This window comes from Pogoniulus pusillus, chromosome 20 (genome assembly GCF_015220805.1).
Source record: "Pogoniulus pusillus isolate bPogPus1 chromosome 20, bPogPus1.pri, whole genome shotgun sequence".
NCBI classification, from domain to species: domain Eukaryota; kingdom Metazoa; phylum Chordata; class Aves; order Piciformes; family Lybiidae; genus Pogoniulus; species Pogoniulus pusillus.
The window spans coordinates 18,861,166-18,875,044 of record NC_087283.1 but is presented as its reverse complement, the minus strand read 5'-3'; the positions used below and the strand labels follow the sequence as shown (position 1 = coordinate 18,875,044).

General features: G+C 44.3%; 3 protein-coding genes across 3 annotated transcripts in view; 2 read left to right on the top strand and 1 right to left on the bottom strand.

Annotated features, from left to right (window-relative positions):
• Window positions 1–104: 104 nt before the first annotated feature.
• The window catches only part of LOC135184546 (dipeptidase 2-like), a 41,403-nt gene continuing 27,628 nt past the window's right edge, over window positions 105–13,879 (top strand). Inside the window, exon 1 of the mRNA XM_064160414.1 lies at window positions 105–387. The gene's annotated coding sequence lies outside the window, so the exon portion shown is untranslated. The remainder of the gene's footprint in view (window positions 388–13,879) is intronic.
• On the top strand, window positions 426–2,796 carry DDX28 (DEAD-box helicase 28). Its single transcript, XM_064160411.1, has one exon. The coding sequence runs from the start codon at window positions 535–537 to the stop codon at window positions 2,134–2,136; it is 1,602 nt and encodes a 533-aa protein (XP_064016481.1). The 5' UTR covers window positions 426–534; the 3' UTR covers window positions 2,137–2,796.
• On the bottom strand, window positions 3,922–12,948 carry LOC135184547 (galanin receptor type 1-like). The gene is made up of 3 exons (XM_064160417.1): window positions 12,241–12,948; window positions 10,703–10,768; window positions 3,922–4,895 (listed from the first exon to the last, which is right to left on the bottom strand). Exons 1-3 carry the CDS (start codon window positions 12,946–12,948, stop codon window positions 4,578–4,580), a joined length of 1,092 nt encoding a protein of 363 aa, XP_064016487.1. The 3' UTR covers window positions 3,922–4,577.

Sequence of the window (13,879 nt, the reverse complement as noted above, 5' to 3'; positions counted from 1 at the left end):
TCCGATTAGAGGAGCTGCGCCTGGGGGACCGCTTCCCGTCACATCGGCTCCTTCTCCGGTTAGGGGAGCTGGGCCTGAGGAAGCGCTTCCCGCCACATCGGCTCCTTCTCCGGTTAGGGGAGCTGGGCCTGGGGGAGCGCTTCCCGCCACATCGGCTACTCCTAAGTTAGGGGAGCTGGGCCTTGCATGCCTGAACCCCTGTGGGCCATGACTGCTACCGCGGAGCGCGGCACGGGTGTCGGCCCTTACCCGTCAGCTCAACAGACAAACATGAAGGTGCCGCTGCCACTACCGCTTTTTGAAGTACCGACAGCCGCCGCCACCGGAGCCTCCAGAGGTACTGATCACTGCCACGGCCGCCTGACGAACCGACCACCGCTGACTGAGGTACGTACCACTGCCGCAGCTACCGGCCCCGCAGTTGACCCTCCTCGTGCGCCTCCGCCGTCGCTCCTGGGGGCGGGGGAACCGGGGGAAGTGTCTCTTCATGGCGTCATCGGGAAGCGCCGCAGCCCCAACACGTGAGAGGCCGTTATGGTGCTGGGCCGCGGTGGGATGGTGACTGTTCTCCCTCTACTGCTGCGGCGCCTGGCGGGCACCCGGGCGGCAGAGGGCGCGCAGTCCTCCGGGGTTGTGGTGCGCATACCCTGGGCCCTACGCCTGCGGCTGCAGGGGGGCGCGCAGCGCCGTCGGCGCGTGGAAGGGAGGGTGGTGGCAACGCGGCCCGGGAAGCTGCTACTGAGGAGCCGGCGGCCGGAGCTGAGCCAGCCCAGCTGGCAGACGGTGGGGCGCTGGGAGCGGCCGCAGCTGGTGTCGGCGGGCTGGAAGCACAGGAAGGCATACGGGGACTACTTCGAGCTGGAGCCCTTGCAGGAGGTGGCTCCTGCGCTGCAGGCGCCGTCGGCTGATGGGGCACAGGGCCCGTCCTTCGCCGAGATGGGGTTGCAGCCAGTGTTGCTGGCCGCCCTGGAAGACCTCTCTGTGAGCCGCCCCACAGCGGTGCAGCGCCTTGCCATCCCTGCGCTGCGCCGCGGCCGCAACGCCCTCTGCGCCGCCGAGACCGGCAGCGGCAAGACACTGGCCTACCTGCTGCCGCTGCTGGACAGGCTGCTGACTTGCCCCGAGGAGCCGGTAGAGGTGCCAGGGCCGCCGTCGCCCCGCGGGCTGGTGGTGCTTCCGTCGCGGGAGTTGGCGTTGCAGGTGGGAGCGGTGACGGCGGCTCTGTGCCGGCCGGCGGGGCTGCAGGTGCGCGGGTTGACGGGCGGCGGCGCGGCAGGTGGGCTGCGGAGGCAGCTGCGGTGCCCGCCGCCCGGTCCTGCCGTGCTGCTGGGCACGCCCGGAGCGCTGCGGGAGGCGCTGCGGCGGCGCTTCCTGACCTTGGGGCGGCTGCTCTGGATGGTGTTGGACGAAGCGGACGTCCTGATGGACGAGACCTTCACGGAGCCGCTGGAGCAAATCCTGGCTCACGCTCCCCTCACCACTGGGGCTCCCGGGCCGGCCGGACCCGGAGAGTCGAGGATTCAGATGGTAGTGGTGGGAGCTACTTTCCCCGCGGGGCTGACCGAGACGCTGGAGAAGTTCTCCGATGTGCGCCGTTTTGACACCCTCACAACCCGGAGCCTGCACCGTCTGCCGTCTCATGTCAAGCAGAAATTTATCCGCGTCAAAGGCCAGGACAAGCTGCCTGAACTGCTACAGCTACTTAAGGAACGCTCAGCATGCAGCGGGGCTGTTCTCATCTTCTGCAGGAGTGCCAGTACTGTCAACTGGCTAGGCTATATTCTGGATGACCACAAAATCAAGCACCTGAGGTTGCAGGGACAGATGTCAGCAGATGCTAGAGCTGGCATCTTTGCCTCCTTCCAGAAAGGCGATGTCTCTGTCCTTGTCTGCACTGACCTTGCTTCACGGGGGCTAGACACAAGCAGCGTGCAACTGGTGGTTAACTATGACTTCCCAGACACCCTGCCAGACTACCTGCATCGCGCAGGGCGAGTTGGACGGGTTGGCAGCAAGGCGCCTGGAGTCGTTGTTAGTTTTGTCACCCATCGGTGGGATGTGGACCTGGTACGGAAAATAGAGACTGCAGCCCGCAAAAGGACAGGTCTCCCAGGCATGGACTGTTCTGTTAATTAGTCTCTACCTAAAGGAGGTTGTCTCAGGTTGCTAAGCAGTAATAAATGACGTGATAGGGACTGGGCTTGAAGTTACTAGGCAGAGTGAATGAGATTTGCTAAGTTAAACTGAAAGAACAGAGAACTGAGTTTCAGAACCAGGTGATGGAATTAACTTTGTGCACTGTTCTGGAAGGAGCAGTAGTCATTTTTATGGGCATGATAATTTTGTGTGAATAACAAAATGCCTTTGGAAGAGACTGAGGAATCATCAGACCCTTTAACTTGAATTCAAATCAGAATGAAAGTGTGCCTGCATGATGTGCAGCTCTGTATCATTTCACCTTTCCCGCTACCAGCAACTAAACATTCATTATTAGAGGCCTCTAAAGTTTGGTGGGAATCAGAAAGTAAAACTTGAGGCTTTTTTGAGATCTTAATTTGTCATTTAATGGTTACCTTTCACTGAGAAAGAGGATCTTGTTGCTTTATATTAATAATTTTTCAAAATGTAAGTGCTTTTACTCTTTCTTTTTCTGCGTGCTGTAATGACATGTCTGATCTCTGACTGTAAAAAGAAGCAAGCCTAGAGTAGCGGAGTGAATATGTGATTTCTTTTGAACGTTGCGCTGTCATTCTTTTCTGCTTTGAACTGAAAGGATTAAAGGCTATTTCCTACCTAGCTGCTAGTTTGTCTCCATGGTAAGTAGTAACACAAAACCAGCATTTTGGTTCTGTTGCCAGCCAGATCCCGGCCTTTTCTTTTAGTGATTTTCGCATGCCACCCACATTAACCTGTGCTCTGAAACTCCAGCTGTAGAAATGGTAAGCTGTTACATGAAAAGATTACTCTGTAGTATTTAAATCATTAATTTCAGAGGAAATAAGATGCTGGAGATACTCTCAGTACACGGAGAGTGAAAACCAAACCAGGGAATTTGTGCAAATAATCACTTAAGGAAAAGGCTATGTAACCTTACCATAGAAATTGTACATGTGCTTTGTATAGGTAAGGGGCTTTTAGGGGAAGTTACAGGCTGCAGTAAAATTACTTAATGCAGTAAGAAATCCTTCAGTTTTAGAGAAGTGCTGTGGAAGAGTGATTCACTCGGAGACTGGAAACTTAGATTTTGATCCCATTCACTGCACTGGACTATGTGCCTCTCATCTGCAGTTCATTTAACTACAGACCAGGCATTTTTATGTCCACAGGTGGAAGCTTACAATTCATGTATCATGTTACATGTTAATGTAGGGTAAATCGTTTAACAGGAATCTTGGGATAATGTTAATGTGCAGCTCCTTTTATATTGGGTCTTCCAAACTGCTGAGAAGCAGCTTCCTTTAACTGTAGACGCCTTAACCTAAATGAGATACTTGAAGTTTCTTGACTACAATTTAAGACGTTTTAATACTTGGCAATTTCCAGCTGCCTCCATCTCAGCCATCACATAATTTGAAAATGTGTTCAAATTTGACAAGACAGTGAAATAATAAAGTTCTTCTGAAAAGCATAAAGACATGCTTTTTAATTTTGAAATAAAATGCATATTATATATCTACAGATAATAACCTTGACAAACTCAGTATAAATGCTCTAAACTGGTTGTTGCTAGGGCACTGTTGATAAGAAAAAATAACCCCAGACCCAAAACCTTTTGACATTTACATAGTAAAGTGGCTATAAAAAGCTATGGGTAGATATTCTCAGAGAACACTGTATTTACCAATAAAGTCTTTTGTAAACAGTACTAAACCACAGTTTATTTAAAACATATGATGAGAAATATCACTTTCCTATTGTTGCTCACAGAGACAGTTACTAGAGGCAGTGATTAACAACAGTAGTTACATTCAGGAGCACAGGGACATTTAGGTCCTGGGATATAGGCAGTGATACAATGCCACCAAATGCAGCCAGTCACGTTAGTGACACATGATACTACTCACTATGTATATATTACAGCAAAGCCTTCAGGGTCATTGAGAGACTCTATTACAGCTAGTGAGCTAAAAATACACGTAGCTCATCAATGGTCAAACCTCTTTAAGAAACAAAGGCATATTCATAGACTTGTTTCCCAAAAAAATCTACTTCTCAATGCTCTCATCACATCACTCATTATTTGCATCCTAATAACTACACACATAATTAAATGGTCTCTCTATATATTCTGCTTTCTGTGTAACTTACTTTAGGATTTATGGATATAACAACTACAGGTATGTTTCCTCTTGTGCATGCTACAATGGACATTTCAGATACCTCTGTTGTACACAGCCCAGTGTCTAGCAAGGTACCCTAGGACAAGCTGTGTCAAGTGTCTTAACAGCCAGATGGAAAAAAACATCCTCCTCTATTTTTGCAGGCTGCACCGGTCCTTTAAATGCAAATAAATGCACTTCTCCCAGGTAGCACTCTTTCCCCTCCTCTTCTTCCTGAAATATATTTGTTAGCCAGATTTATAGGTTAATGGTGGAGTGAGTGGTAGAGAAGTTCTCCATACGTATTCTGGGCAGTTTCTCAGTGGGAAGCGGGCGCAGGAAGAATTTGCAGGTGAAGACTTGCCGACTGGCCTTGCGGAAGTTTTCTGAGAGGAAAGCGTAAATGATGGGGTTGATGCAAGAGTTCCCATAGGCTAAGCAATGAGAGATGATGCGGAAAGTGAAGGAGATGTTGTTCAGGGGAAACTGCCCAAACTCTGCCCACATCATGATGATGTGGTGTGGCAGCCAGGAGAGCAGGAACACAGCAACCACAAGAAGAACTGTCTGTGCTGTCTGGAAAAGACAAGGTCACATATTAAATGGTCACAGTGACCAAGTGAGTCTGTGATACAAGTGAATTTTGAAGCACTCTAGCATTCTATCACTATGTTTGTTATGATGAAGTGTTATAAAGTTTCAGGCTTACATATGTCTAACATCAAAATATCTAAACTGGAATGTGCAGACAAAACATTACAACACAAGTTATAAAAAAAAAAAAGAAAAGGATTTCTATCCAGCAGGTCTCTCAACTAAGTTTGTATTAATTTTGAAAGGCAGTAACCTGTAGATTGATCTCTGTACCTGGCATATTGCAGGTGCTTCCTTACTTTGTCAACTGGAATACAGTCTGACATATGAGGTGACAAAATATGTTCCCATGCCAGTGAACAACCCTAGCTCCCAAGTATCCTCAAACTGGGAATCAGGTGCTGTCTTCAGAAATATTTTGGTGTGCTTAGAAGTTGGTGGAACTTAAAGGCACAAACTGGTAGTTTGTATTAATTTTGAAAGGCAGTAACCTGTAGATTGATCTCTGTACCTGGCATATTGCAGGTGCTTCCTTACTTTGTCAACTGGAATACAGTCTGACATATGAGGTGACAAAATATGTTCCCATGCCAGTGAACAACCCTAGCTCCCAAGTATCCTCAAACTGGGAATCAGGTGCTGTCTTCAGAAATATTTTGGTGTGCTTAGAAGTTGGTGGAACTTAAAGGCACAAACTGGTATTGTGAGGTCTAGCTTGCCAATGTGGTAGGATGGGTAGTAAAAAAAAATTTAATGAACAGATCCCACCATTGGCTTTCACCAGCAATAATCGTGCTTTTTTTACCTTCTCTCTGTTAAATAGCTTAGGCTTGTTACAAAGGCAACTTTAACAGCATCCTTCTGCTTAAATTAGGGGGCTACAACCCCCTATTCTTTTGAATAAGGAATATATACTGAGATTTTGTCCTTTTATTGTGAAGTAACGAACAGCATATTTAATGCTAAGTTGGACATTAAAACACAGATTTGCAGTTGCTATGTATCAGCACAAGGCCATTTCTGTGGTCCATTTATTGGATTATACAGACAAAATGGAAAATACTAGGGCAATAATACAGATAATTCATGTCTCTTTCAAGTTAGGGAATATTTAGCTAAGATGGAGGCAACATAAACAAAACATTACGTTTAGCTTTCAATGTGGTAACTCTCTTGTAGTTAAGACTAATGTTATTATAGACTATGATCAGCTGCAGAGGACTGATTCAAGTAACTTCTGTGCTGTGTGAGTTTATTTGGTGGGTTACGATAATGTGCATAGCAAATGGATTGCTGTTGATCTAGCTGTGCCCAGCTAACACTGGCCTTCTCATTCATATCCCGAGTTTGGTGAGTCCGTGGTAGACACATGCAATGGCCACTACTTGATCATCTAACTCTCTTAATACTCTGAGAAGTCTTGCATGCAGCTCCACAAAATAATGGAGTGCATTTCTGCTCATACTGACAAACTAAGTATGCATAAGCTGTACAGTGAATCAGTAGCTGTATATTGTACTTTTACTGTAGTGAAGGCTTGGCCAAAAAGCGGTGACTCAGGGTGCCCTAAGTTTTTGCTTTTAGACACTGCCAATACATTGTGTCAATGCCCAGGAAAGACATGTGGCTTAGCACAATCTACCAATGTACTGCTGGAGGTACCTAACAGCTTCTTAGGAAAACAATTTTTGTGGCGTTAGGGTCTATGATCCTCTGTTTTCTGAAGACAGAAGTGAAGATCCTACCTTTGCTCCAAGTCCCTCTTTAAGTCAAAGAGCAAAGTAAGAAAACTGTTACTTTCTTCCTCCTGTTGCCAGGTTCTTCTTCCTTTTGTTCACAAATCCAAACTCCCTTTGATGCATTTGAAAACATTGTTTTTCTATCTTCCTGTAAAGTTCTAACAGAAAGATACCAAAGCATAATTTGATCTCCAGAAACATGCTTATATCTTAGTAACAAATGCCCAGTGTTTCAAAGAGCTGGTTCAAAAATTGCCATACCTGTTCTTAACTAACTTTAAGTATGGGCGGCAGCTTGCTTTGCTTGACAGCAAATGAATCTGTTAATGACTTCAGAAGCACTCCTCTCTATCTTTTGGTCTTTTTTATTACACTTGAGTGTAGTATGACTCTTCAGTGCTCTGGAAACCACACTGAAATAGTTCTTTTTTCATTATTCTGTCATTTCTTTCTGGCAACCAGAGGTGGCAATTTGCTGTCATGAAGATTGAAGCAAATAGATTTTCAGTTGTTGTTAGTTCATTGTGGTGCCCCTGTGTTGTGAGCTAAGAGAATGGACCCTTCATTTCCAAGTAGCTTGATTGCAGTGTTCTAACTGCTCATCGGCACATCTCTCATTGTGTCACCATGTCACTAATCTCCTCTCTTGATGTCCTTTATACTTATTAACTTTGTAATTCATAGATGCCTATGAGCATGATGATACTCTTATTATCCACTAATTGGTAATGATGCTCTCTATTCCTGTAGCCCTGGGCTCTTGCTAGCAAAACAACTTTCAGCGTTTTGATTCTGACTAACATCCTTTTGCTAGATGGATCTCAGGATCTCCCATGCTCATTTGCTTACTGCTGTTAGAGTTCCAGACAAGGCCTTGAACATTGCATTCATTAAGTCTGTGAAAACCTTCCCTCGTGGGAACAGAAGCTAAAGAAAAGGATCAGCATATAGAAAGGCAGCTGCAGTGCCCTTTTTGTTTGTCTCTCTTGGCTGAGATCATCAAAGAATATGTCTGCCTTGAAGAAATTCTGTGTTTTACCACAAATTGTTGAATGACCTTCAAAATGAAGTGCTCCAGGGAGTGTCCCAAATGAGTTCTGTCTGTATGTGTGTGTGCTTAGCTCTGGGAGCAACGAATACCTACTTTGCATGTAGGTAATGTAAGGCAGTGAATGTGTAAGATGAGAAAGAAAACAAGCAACTTCCTAGATGTACTTTGAACTGACCATTACAGTTTTGGAGCAATGCCTTGAGCTGATGTAGGCTTATGAAGAGCTTGATTCTCACACAGTGCTAGAAGAGGAGTTTTTTGTTGATTTTTTTAATAAGACAAATGTTTAGGAATTATTGGGAAAGCAACAGTAGAACAAAACAGGAGACACTCCTCTTCCACCAGGTAAGCATGATACACTTTTCTATTGTAGCTAAAAAAAACCAGAAAAGCATAGTTAAATAGCTTTAAATGGCTCAGTTGTTCTGTTAATTGGAACTTTTAGCCTCAAGGTTCCACAGCTCCTACTGTCCTTTCAAAGGAGCTTGCAAAACAGCTGTGACATTCACATCCCCAGAAACATTACTGCACTGGAAAAAGCATTTTGGATTGTTCAATTTGCAAATCTTGTTATTTGTTCTTTCAAGATTTACAAGACAAAACTTTGTAAACATTAAGGAACCCTGGTGCCAGAGGCCAGGAAAACACCACAGGGCCATTTCATCATCAGAACAGACCTTGGTTTGCATTAATTTCCATTGTTAAATCATCTTATTTACTCCAAATGTACATTCAGAGTTCCTAGGGCTGGGCTCTTATGAAACACTTTTCAACACTGTCCCAGGGAATTGCTAACTTTCTTTGGAGTCACATCATAGACTTGCTGTACTTTGCATAATGCAGAAAGAAAGCAGCAGAACTGAAATGTACTTTATTTGAAGTAGTGGGGTGCACAAGATTTCTCAGCATGTCATTTTGCTGGCTAGCTTCAAGAAACAATTATCTAAAACTGCAGAGAGGGATCCTGCACCATCACACCATCTCAGTTTTAAGGTTGCCGAACTTGTGCAGCTAGTGTGACTGCACAAATGGAGAAACAGTCATGTATCTCTTCTGCAAGCACAGTCTCAGTTAATCCTGCAGAATTTCAGCCTAAGCCTCCAAGAAGTCTTAAACTTCTTCCCTAATGCACAGAGTGAAACCCACACTGAGACCCCAGATATATCCTGCGGCAATGTTATCCAGGAGACAGCAGCAAGGCCTTCAGATCCTGCTGAAGGGGATGCCTAGCATTTAGGACTTAAGAAATATTGTGAGTGGTGCACTGTAACTTCTATTGTTGCCTTGTGTTGTGAGATATTGCAGATAGCAGTTGAGTTGAGTCCTTACAGGCAATGTATGAGACCACTTACGGAATGATACCATTATTAGTCACAGATCTTGTGACTTGTGTATCTTAGTGAATGTAATGAACCAGTCGAAACTAAATTCTCTAGTTAAATCTGGTCAGGATTAATAGCCATGAAGGACTGGCAGGATCTCTGTAACGGCTCTAAATCAATTAGAGGCAGCACAATCCAGACCATTAAAGCTGTAGCTCAATATTGCAGAGGATACACCTGAAAGTTTTAGTTTAAATGCTACTATAGCTGCTAAAATGCCCAGTTAACTTCCTAAAGCACCTCAGCTTTTTCCTCAGTAGGTTGATCTTGACTTTGTATGCTGGTGAGGTGGCCACACTATGTTTAAAGACATACCTTGTTGTGTCTATTGCAGTAAGTCTCTCAGGTGAAAGGGAGGTACTGGATCAGGTTATTATGAGGTATAGCTGCAGCCTGCTGAAAATTTTGAAGTCCTCATCTTATGAGTGATCTAGATTTACATACAGGTGTCCTGTAATGCTAACAAATAAATGACTGGACACAACTTGTCATGCACAGAAGTGCCTCTGTGTTTCAAAATATCTGTAGCTTGTTGCAGCTGTGCTGCTAGTGTCTGTTTTCTGCTAGAGCAATTTCAAAGTAATTTCCCTGTTTTACATACTTTTCAATCTAATAGCTACATTTGCTGTAATGACATTTGTCACAGACAGAATCGTGGCAATATCTTGTCGAGTTGTGCTAATGTGGCAGGTAGCTGCTGAAACTGGCCAGTGAATTGGCTGACAGCAAATGAAAGCATTCCCTAATAGTCTCCGCTGGCTGTCACATCTGCTTCGAGGTGCACACTCTGCTGATGTGAGTTGTACACTTGTTGTGTCACTGACCTGACTGTCCTGTTAGCACCTAATGGTAATATTTTGTTGACTCCTATCTTTGACTAGCCATATAGCCTACAGTTTCACTCAGTACTTAAAACATTTCTGACTGAAATAGTATTTTCCCTTTCACGTTGGGTAAGTTTGGTGTTGCATCACTGAAGTCAGTGAGCTTTACTATTTTAGTTTACTACCTGTAAATGTCTATTAATTATGGCTTATTCATGCTAAAATTCTTAGACAGAAAAAGTATAATTCAATCTTTCATGTAGTTCCCAGTAAATATTTGCAATTCTGCTTATTTCATGCAGCTTGAGCCAGGAATAGCCATGTTCTTTGGCTTGCTAAGGAATCTGAATTCACCACCCACTGAGATGCAAACGTTAAGAAAGCTCTTAGATGCAAACTGCAACAAAACTAAAGTACTTCAGAGTTCTTTGTGTATTTTTTCTTTCAACTTGTTGAGGTGTACTCAAAATACCTGACAGTTTTCACAGCCTGAGTACCTTACTGGACGCCAACGTAAAGAGATAATATTTATGGGATTCTGTTCTAACACAATAAATCAAAAGGCAGTTCAGCAGGCACATATGAGATCAGCACAGCATTTCAATAATGGCATCATTATGTACTGTGTCTATAAAAGTAGAACAGACTGTCAACGTGGATTCTGAGCCTGAGCTGAAAGACGTCTACATGAATGACAGTATGTGGATGGAGCTTAGAAAATCTTCACTGTTTTAGAAACCTGACATATAGATCATATTATAGTCGGTGTGCAGATGGAACCAAAGATACTTACCTTCTTCTTTGATCTCTCTGACTTCTTGGAAATATTCTTTACTTTCGTATGGAGGTGATATAAAACCTGTGTGGGGGGAAAGGAGCAGTTTATTGAATGGAAAATGTATTTCCCTATATTAGTATTTCAACTTCTCATACAAACACCAAAAGTTGAAATCATTGTTTTATCATGAGTTCAGCCAAAGGTGAATTTAATGCTTTGAGACTTTTAATTCCGAGCCCTCCACAGTCTTTTCTCCTTCATAAACAAGGTTTGGAAGAAGTGTTAAAACTGCTGTGCTTCTAGAAGATGTAGTTCAGCATAGATTAAAATCTCAGCTGGCACTACTCTGAAATCCACAGGAGGCTTTCCATGTATTTTAAGTGTTAGTTTGTGCCTCAGATTATCTACATTTATTCTGTGGGCTGATTATGCACAGAGGCAGAGAGCAGGCTGGCAGCAGTGTGCCCTGATGTGACTGTCCTGCTGCTTCTGAACACAGCACTAACAAATGGGGCAGTCAGACTGGGTTCTCTTTTCAGAGGAAGAGTCATAATAAATGTTAGTGCACTGCGGTAAATTATCAGTTAACAAGATGTAGATGGAGCTTTTAAAACCTGAATACAGCATGGCAGTAACCCAGCAATGTGTGTTCTTTGAGCTTTGGAGTGAACAGATTAAATTTTCCAAAGCAATTAATGAACAGAAAAGGCCTCTGTCAAATGCAGCTGACCTTCCAGTCAACTGCTGGAACTGCAGTGACCAGCATTAAGAGCTCTAGTGTTTTTTTTCTTGTGATAAGCAAAGCTTGAGGTCTAATAATGTTTAGCTTAAATCTAAGTGCATTGCCCTGTCCTTAGCACTGACGATAGCAGAACGTAGTAGCATTGCAAGTAATGTAGTTTTGTATTAAGCAGCATGAACTTAAATGTCACGAAAACACTTTTTTATTCCAAGATGGTAGACCTGCAATAGAGCAGTGACAATGAAGTGTAATCTTTGGCAGTTCCATGGCAGTCCACAGTAGGCTGTAAATTTAAAATCCACAGGGAATTTAATATGCATGCTACCACAACTCCTAGACTTCCTATCAGTCCTAAACATGCTAAAGATCTGTCAGGGGAAACCAAAAGTTTGAGCAATAGCAATTCACAAAAAGGAAAGGAAGAAATTTCTTCCCAATAAAGCTGATTCTAAGATCTATTTTTGCAAGACACAGTGTTTGAGCTTTATGTAAAACAAACAAACATACAAAAACCCCAAACAAAAGCAACAACAACAAAAACCAAACCAAATGGACAAACAAAAAAAACCCAAACTACCGTTTTTGTACACACTCTGCATAGATGGTGTCAGTTTAGCAGGTTTGATCATTTCTGTTGAGCTAGGGTAACTTCATCTCTGTTTCCCTCCCCTCCTCCTGCCACAGGCAGGTATTCTGCACCAGGAAAGGACTGTTATTTATCGACCAGTTTGAGTGTACACATCCAAGCCACCAAGAGTCCGGAAGTGATTTTTCCCTTAATTTATATATTAATCACATCCCTCTCACCCACCTTGGCATAGCAGCAGGTGATGAGCACCAGAGGCAAGAGGTATCCCACCAGCAGGATGGTAATCTTGTACATCCGCTTGGCTGTTGAGCCATCTGCCCAGTGCTCCCAGCAGAAGGAGCTATTGGGTGCTTGCTGATGACCGCTCACAAGGGCCTGATGCTGGGCCACAGGGATGGCAATGAGAAGAGACAGCAGCCAAATGACACCCACACCGAGGGCAGCATTGCGCTTGCTGCGAATGCAGAGAGAACGTTTGGCATGGACCACAGCAATGTATCTGTCCACAGACATAGCCACCAGAGTAAAGATACTGACCAGCATTGTTGCCATGGCCAGATAGTGAACCCACTTGCAAAAGAAAGCACCAAAGATCCATTCTGGCAGGGAGTAGATGGTGGCCTGGAAGGGGACACAGAAGAGCAGAAAGGAGAAGTCTGCAATGCTTAAGTTAAGGATGAAGGTGTTGGTAGCACTGCGTGATGGGCGTCCCCCAGGCCGAAGGCATCCCAAAACAACCAACACCAACGTGTTTCCCACCATTCCTAGAAAGAAAATCAACCCAAAAAGCACTGGTACAATCACCACCTCTGGGCCACCCCTGGTTGTTTCTGACCAGCATGTTGGTGTCCCTGTTTGGTTAGTCTCAAGGCTGCACTTGCTGGTGTTGGCTCCAAGGGAAAGCAAAAAGTTGTCATTCTGCTCCTCCATGGAGCCAGGCTGCTTGGAAGGCAAGGAATAGTAGCTGCAGCCCTGGCTGCCACCAGACAGGTCTGTGTTATCAGTGGCCAGATGCTGAAAGCTTGGGTTTTCCAGTGCTCGGTGTCTTTCCTTTGGGAGCAGTTTTCTTCAGATGATTCTTCCAAGCTCTGTCCTTTCTGTTTCTGGTGAAGATTTTTCCAGGTACTAGCAAAATAAGGCTAAGGAATTTGTCTCATCCAAGATGCAGCTTTGGCATTTGATGCTGGAGAAGCTCTTGTGGCAGAAAAAAAAGTCTGTGCCAGAAGGACTGGGGATGAGGCTGCCCAAGCCCCTCCTCTTCTGCTCCCCTCCCACACTAGTCCCTGTATCTGCAGCTGTCATACCTGCTTTCCAAGCTCCACTCCGAGCTGTGGCAGAGAGAACAAATGCTGTCTGTAACCTGAACCCATCAGAAAATAGCCACTGATCAGATCCATGTCCATACATTATTGCTCCCAAGGAAGGTAAAAGCAGAGCAAAAGCAAGTTCTCATCACAGAAGATTGTTATTTGCTTCACAGTCTTCAATGTGCTCCCATTAGATCATAAAGCAATCTGAATAGCTATTTCCAGCACAGAAACCTGGGGGAGCCTTAAATTCAGCAGCTGGGTCCTACTGTTTCCTGAATATCTGCTCAAATTCCTTAGCACATGAATATGCACTGATGTTGTTGATCTAGGTGTAAAAAAAAATCACATTCAGTCCAATAATGCCAAGAGTATCTGCAGTGGAAAAAGGAAGGTTTAATCTTGGAGCTGTTTCCTACCAGGGAACAGAGATATGGTTAAAAAAATAAAAAGAATGTTATCAAGGGTTAATGACTTAGTGCAGGCTTCATGCTTACTTAGAGAACACGTATGTTTTAGAATGCACTCAACTTGGTTTTACTGGTCTGTTTCCT

Coding starts and splice junctions, on each gene's coding strand:
- LOC135184547 (XM_064160417.1), bottom strand. CDS start 12,948: ATGGAGGAGCAGAATGACAACTTTTTGCTTTCCCTTGGAGCCAACACC. Junction 10,769..12,240: donor TCACCTGCTGCTATGCCAAG/GTGGGTGAGAGG, acceptor CCCCCCACACAG/GTTTTATATCACCTCCATAC. Junction 4,896..10,702: donor CAGAGAGATCAAAGAAGAAG/GTAAGTATCTTT, acceptor TGTCTTTTCCAG/ACAGCACAGACAGTTCTTCT.
- DDX28 (XM_064160411.1), top strand. CDS start 535: ATGGTGCTGGGCCGCGGTGGGATGGTGACTGTTCTCCCTCTACTGCTG.